The 6980-nt window shown below is 44.0% G+C and overlaps 1 protein-coding gene across 1 annotated transcript; it reads left to right on the top strand.

Moving 5' to 3' along the window:
- Nucleotides 1–344: 344 nt before the first annotated feature.
- ddx10 (DEAD (Asp-Glu-Ala-Asp) box polypeptide 10) lies at nt 345–6253 on the top strand. Its single transcript, XM_071486791.1, has 2 exons — nt 345–2394; nt 3533–6253. Exons 1-2 carry the CDS (start codon nt 1045–1047, stop codon nt 4721–4723), a joined length of 2541 nt encoding a protein of 846 aa, XP_071342892.1. The 5' UTR covers nt 345–1044; the 3' UTR covers nt 4724–6253.
- The last annotated feature ends 727 nt before the right edge of the window (nt 6254–6980 follow it).

Below are 6980 nucleotides of genomic sequence, written 5' to 3' on the forward strand. Positions count from 1 at the left end.
CCAACAATTCAGAACCCAAATATGTTCAGCTGACTACAACAGAAGACCAAGGAAAATGCTCCAGAAAATATTCAATTTTTCTGAATAAATTTTAAAAAATCAACACTATTAATCAAAAAGTTTTCTGTCTGATCGTGCAAGTCTAACGTCCAGCCAGAGGAGGCAGTGTAGGCTCATGAATAAAACAATGATGATAGAGAAAAAGACAGCGAGTGAGTAAAATAAATGGCCTGGGGATGTGATTTGCAGCAGCCTGATGCAGGGGGATAAAGTAGTGCCTGGCAGGTGATTATCAGGGCAAAACCTACACGGAATGTATGAACAATATACATATATTTACTGATGGATCTAAAAACTTAGATAATGGAAGAACTAGTTGTGCATTTCATGTTGATAGTTGGAATGGCAAAGCGAGCAAATGGTCACATAACAGTATATACAGTGGAAATGATAGACCTATTTCATTAGCTCCTCAGAGGGCAGAGGATATCAAACCCATGTTAGTGCTAATTTGTTCAGAAACAAGTACAGCCTTGATTTGTCTGAAACATGCATCTTCAAAATGTATGCAAGATATTATTTATATATTGGTCGTATTTGAAGAGAGAAGAGAGCCTGATCAGCCGCATTAGATCGGGTCACATCAAACTAAACTCATCACTGCATCCAAATGGAAACTGTAAAATGTGCAGTCAAACAGAGAATGTGGACACTTATGAAGGAACAAAAAATGTAAACACGTGGATCTTAAAACGATCGTCACAACAGAATTATGGGAATGATGTTCTGAAACATATCTTCACATATCTGCAGGATACTGGACTGATAACAATAAGGACTCTATAAAACTACAGTAGGTGGCGATCATGCTCCGTCTGGTTGTAATCCGTCATTAAAACGAAGAAAAAGAAGACAGACGTTGCGTGATGACACGTCATGACGTCACGCTAAACGCGACGGAAAGCTGTCTTCTCCACGCTGTTCAGTGGTGGGTACAGCTCATGTGGTTCAGACTCTGTAGTCTTGTTTTGCCTGGTTTAAATCATGGAGAACAAACGCTCAGATTCGTTTGGGAAGAAATCTAAACTCACGAAGAGGGAGCACGGCGACGATCCTGTGAAAAACTTCGAGAAATGGAAGAAAAAATACAAGAAGACGCAGGCGCGAGTGAAACGAGAGAAAGCGCAGAAGAAGAAGCCCGAGTGGCAGGTCGAGCGAGAGTACATCCACAGGCTAGTCAGCAGGTACGGACACATCAACACCAAAGAGGTCGTCAAGTTTTCAGACTTCCCCATATCAAAGAAAACCCTGCTGGGGTTGCAGGAGGCTCAGTACCGACAGCCCACAGAGATCCAGAGGCAGACTGTCGCCCCCGCTTTGCAGGGGAAAGATGTCCTCGGCGCGGCTAAGACTGGCTCCGGGAAGACGTTAGCCTTTCTCATCCCGGTGCTGGAGTGTCTGTACCGACAGCAGTGGAGCTCCATGGATGGCCTCGGCGCACTCATCATATCCCCCACCAGGGAACTCGCTTACCAGACCTTCGAAGTCCTGCGTAAGGTGGGCAAGAACCACGAGTTCTCTGCGGGGCTCATTATCGGCGGGAAGGAGCTGAAAACCGAGTCGGAGAGGATCCACCGTACCAACATCGTCATCTGCACACCGGGCCGGCTGCTCCAGCACATGGACGAGACAGCCACCTTCCATGCCTCCGACCTCCACATGCTAGTCCTGGACGAGGCGGACCGCATCCTGGACATGGGCTTCGCCGATACACTCAACGCCATCCTGGAGAATCTTCCTAAGACCCGACAGACACTGCTGTTTTCCGCCACGCAGACCAAGTCAGTCAAAGACCTGGCCCGGCTCAGCCTCAAAGACCCAGAGTACGTGTGGGTTCATGAGAAGGCTAAGTTCAGCACACCAGCCACTCTGGAGCAGAGCTACGTGGTGTGTGAGCTCCACCAAAAGGTCAACATGCTCTACTCCTTCATCAGGAGCCACCTGAAGAAGAAGGTCATAGTCTTCTTTGCATGCTGCAAGGAGGTACAGTATCTGTTCCGGGCCTTCTGCCGCCTAAGACCCGGCATTCCCATCCTGGCTTTACATGGCAAGCAGCAGCAGATGAAGAGGGTGGAGGTCTACAATGACTTCCTCAGAAAGCAGAATGCTGTGCTCTTCGCCACTGACATCGCTGCCAGAGGCCTGGACTTCCCTGCCGTCAATTGGGTGCTGCAGTTTGACTGTCCAGAGGATGCAGACACATACATCCACAGAGTGGGTCGGACTGCCCGGTATAAGGAGGGTGGAGAGGCCCTGCTGCTGCTGCTCCCTTCAGAGGAGAAGGGTATGGTCGGCCAGCTGCAGGAGAAGAAGGTTCCCATCAATAAGATCCAGGTGAGACCCTGTTCATACGCTACATCAGAAAAACAGAAACCAGTATACAATGTAATGTGACCCAGGACAGCACCACTCTGTGGTCAGTTTGTAGTGATGTTGTGGAACATGGATTACACTTCATGTTAAGTTTAAAACCAAAAAACAGGACAGTATAACTTAAACTTATAGCTTGAACATTTGGATTCAAAAATTGAGTTTTAAAAATTGATTGTTACTGTTGACGATTAACATAAATATCTTTTAAAAGCCTTCTTTAAATTTGACTTTTAAACAGTGTGATAAGATCTGTATTGAGACATGGTTCACAGTGAAAAAGTTCAAACATCTGACACCTCTGTACTGACATTTATCAGCTGTAACTTTTACACCAATTTATCTGTGATAAGCTAATATCAGCCTAAATACAATATCAGTGTAGCTCCAGCAGAAAACAGTGTGTTTAAGTGCAACTCAGTTTTCACATTTGTGAACAGTGATGCAGCGTTTTTAATAAGACTTTTCTCTCCACACAAAACATGTTTTTGAGTGGGTGGGGTTCAAGGCCTTCTCTTGTTCATACTCTAGGGTCTTCTGTCCCTATGATAGATGTCAGTAAAGGGCCAGTTGACTCAAATTCATAAAGAAACAATAAAAATTCCAAAAGCTAAACAAAGACCCCCACCCCCCTCTCCCCCAACCCCCCAACATTCCAATGATAACTGTAACATGACTTTTTTCACTTCTGTCAGAGGCAAAGACAAGTTTCACTTTGAGATGTCAGTGGACCTATTAATATAGATTTTGTTCTCACTGAATTCTACCAGCTTTTGCCTACAACAGTGTGTCTTGATGGAAGCAAATGTATGTTCAATATTGAAATTACAGTGAAGTAAGAGCTGTTTGATGTGTTAGACTCAACACTGACAGATAAGCCTCTCTCAGTTACCAGATAACTGAATGGAGAAAGTTATCTCAAAGGTACCTGTGTAGAAAACAACATAACAGCTCCAAACAACATGTGTGCCCCCATCAAAATTCTGTTCTATAGTGACATTAGTGGTCATACATTCCTCAGGTACCTTTAATTGCAACATAAACAATACAAACATGCAGAGTGTTACTGTATTGGCCCATTTCATTGTGTGATGAATTACAGGTGAACCCGGACAAATTGCAGAACATCCAGCAGAAGCTGGAGGCTTTCCTGGCCCAGGAGAAGCAGCAGAAGGAGAGAGCCCAGAGGTGTTTTGTTTCCTACCTGCGCTCCATCTACCTGATGAAGAACAAAGAGGTGTTTGATGTCCTTAAACTCAAGATTCAAGAGTATGCGGTTTCTCTGGGCCTTGCCGTGGCTCCAAGGGTACGCTTCTTAAGTAAAGTTCAGGCACAAAGAGCTGAGAGCGGTAGGCGGAGAGAGGAGGAGCAGCTTGAAGAAGAGGAGGAGCTGAGGACCTTTAAGGCCCAGCTGAAAGGAAATATTCCTCGTGAGGAAGGTCAAAACTCAGAGTCAGAAGACTCAGGTGAGGACGAGGAAAGTGGCGATGAACAAGATGTAGATCAGTCCAGGGTTCTACTTCTAGGTTCAGAAGGCAACAACGATGATGATGATGATGATGATGATGATCTAAGAGACCTGGAGCTGTTGACAGTCAAAAGAAAGGATGTTTTCAGTCTAACAGGGGACCAGGAGGGTCTAGAGGAACCTTCAAATGCCTCCAAAAAGAAAATGGAAAAAGAGACAAAGTTCAAAGAGGCTAAAAAGGTCCTCAAGAGAAACTTCCAAGTCAACACCAAAGTGACGTTTAATGAAGAGGGAGACGCTGTGCAGCTGTGGCCACCAGTTCAACAGGCAGTGACTGGTGAAGAGGAGGAGGAGGAAGAGGTTTCAGGTATCAACGTGGAGAAGGCGAAGGAGAGACTGAAACGTGAAGACCAGGAGTTTGACAAGCAGGAGTATAGCCGCAAAGTGAAAGCCAAACACAGAGAGAAGAGGCTGAAGGCAAAGGCAGCCAAGAGGGAGGCCAGCAAGCAGCATGGACAGCAGCCTGATGAGGAGGACGAGGATGAGGTGGTGGCATACCTGGCCAATCATAGCGAAGATGAGTTTGACCCTAGCACCCTGCCAGACCCCGACAAACTGTGCCTGGAGGAGGAGGAGGAAGATCAGATAAGGTCTGCTAAACGGGAGTGCAGGAGTGAAAGCAGTGACAAGGAAGATGAGGAGCTCACAGGAGGGAGGAGGAAGAAAGTGAGACAGCAGGATGATGAGCACACAGCTGTGGACACTGGTCTCTCTCTGGTTGAAGACGAAGAGTTAGTCTTGCATCTGCTAGGAGGACGGAGGTAGAGAAAACGGGAGGAGTCGGGGAGGCTTTACTAATGTCATAAACAAAGTTTGAAGAGCAAAGTCAGTGGTTAAATGACATGTCCAAACACAGAATCTGTGTTCCAGTCACTGACCACATGTCAGTTTCACCCAGGGTTTTGTCTGCAGTGTGTGCAGTGACAACATTAAAGAGGTGCGTCAGCAGTTGATTGCTGGAGGACTCAAACCAGACGAGATCTTTTCATTAAAGCCACTTTGTCTGTAACATTAAATAGACACAACCAAAGATTTAAGATTCACACTCGCACTGTGGGTGTGATTTGACTGACCATTCCCTCACAACCCACCTACTGTCATGTCATTCCAATTGGCTCACAGACATTCATAGCAAACCATTATGAAGGCAACTGCAGACATTTGTAATGTAAAGTAATTTGTTTGGACAGTGTTTAAACATGGATTCAAACTCACAATGACGGGCTAACAACAGGCTAATCTCTAAGGTCATGATGTGAGATGTTGTGTTTTGTCTTCTGACCTCAAAAGGGCATAAAATCATTCCTGCAGCTTTGAGTTTAAAGGAACGACTGTTCTTCTTCATGCAGGCTACACACTGTAACATGAAATACTGCCCTCCACAGACAAAGGTTGGAATGTTTTGTATTTCCCATGTGAGAAAACCACTTAACATTATTAAATGTGACCCAGCAGCTGTTGTCACGGTTTTCACTTTCATGTCAGTTAGATGTGTAAATATGTGATGAGTGATATGTGATTAGTGATGAGACACTGTCACTCACCAACAAAGACTGAGAAGTGGGTTATTTAATATAAGTGTTGTTGACCTTATTTATTTTTAGCTCACAGGTTTTGGTTATAATGGAGTCAGATTTCTTCTGTATGAATCCACTGTCAAGAGCTTCCTGATCCTCTCTCTTATCAACCCTTCATCATGAGAGGGACTCAAGGTCTTTGTACTAGTGACATGTATTAAATACTTAATTTGGATGTTGAGTTATTCTGTCAAAGAATTTGTGTTGCTCATTTCAATGTTCAGTTCAGTGGTTTGAATTTGACCATGGGTTGGACACTGACTGTCAACCACCATCATGAGTCAAAGTCACAGTTTGCCTCTAATGAACTGCTGAAAAGCCAGCTGCACTCAGCTGTTCACAGGGTGAGTGACAGGTAGCAATAGAGCTTCAGAGAGATGCTCACTTTCACACCAGACCAATCACAGCTCAACGTGGTCCTGGTGGTCAGATGCTTGTGTAAAGTTGAGATGCAGTCTCCACCCTATTCTTCACACACCATTATGATCCAACAAACACTCTGGTAACTGCCATCACACACAGAGGAGGAGGAGAAGAAGAACTCTTACTCTGAATCACTTAATGTTTTCTGTGAATTCACTGGTCAGATCATTCTCCAGATGATCACAGTGTGGTGTTTGTGTATACCACTTAAACCATATGTGTAAAGTACAGGTGTGATTTTATTCTTGTGACTAAAGGAAATATTACAAATACAATTTTAAAAAGTAACAAATTGTCTCATGGTTCCATTTGTTTTATTAGCAGCCTGAAAAGTTTGAGGTGAACATCTTTCCATGAGGTCAGAAGCCCAGTCAGCAGGTTATACAAAAGTGGAACAAAACCAGTAAATGAGCAACGACAGACTAGCAACGCAAACCAGCACATTTAAGTACAAAAGGCAGTATATTACATGGTGGCTCCATTATGAGTGATTCTCACCATTATAAAATCAGAATATTTAGACAAAATGGGAAGAAAAATATATAGAAAGAAAATAAAATGTTTCCCTTGTATTGCATTTCTTTCTTCATAAAGTCTCATCCCAGCGTCAGCATAGCCTGTTGCTCCTGCAGTGATAGTCTGTTGAGATGAAGGTTGGCACTTCTCTGCTCAATGAGTCACAATAGAGGCTTTGATTAGATTTATCTGTTCTCCAGGTTTGAGACATTCATGAAACAGCTGTGTTTCCTTAGGAAACGTGCATCAAAAACTCTGTAAAGGGCTTTGGTTCTTGGTCCTTTGGCTTTAAGTTAAGATGATTTTCCATTTCACAACATTGGATGGGCCGTCTTGATAAAAACACATTTCTACTGCGATAAGAAAATAACAATGTACAAATTCCAAAATCTCCACTTCCATAAACGTCAGGCAGACATAGGCATCATGACAAAAAATCCTTGACAGATTTTGATCACGTACTGTATCATCACCATGAGGACCCCTGCCTCTCCAAACTGTCCCAA

The sequence above is a fragment of the Trachinotus anak genome, unplaced genomic scaffold (genome assembly GCF_046630095.1).
Source record: "Trachinotus anak isolate AG129_WGS33_773 ecotype Australia unplaced genomic scaffold, CSIRO_AGI_Tana_v1 ptg000010l, whole genome shotgun sequence".
Lineage (NCBI taxonomy): Eukaryota > Metazoa > Chordata > Actinopteri > Carangiformes > Carangidae > Trachinotus > Trachinotus anak.

Excerpts from the sequence above, each read along its gene's own strand:
- ddx10 (XM_071486791.1), top strand. The coding sequence starts at position 1,045 with ATGGAGAACAAACGCTCAGATTCGTTTGGGAAGAAATCTAAACTCACG. Across the intron at positions 2,395-3,532 it reads TTCCCATCAATAAGATCCAG|GTGAACCCGGACAAATTGCA; the intron begins GTGAGACCCTGT and ends GATGAATTACAG.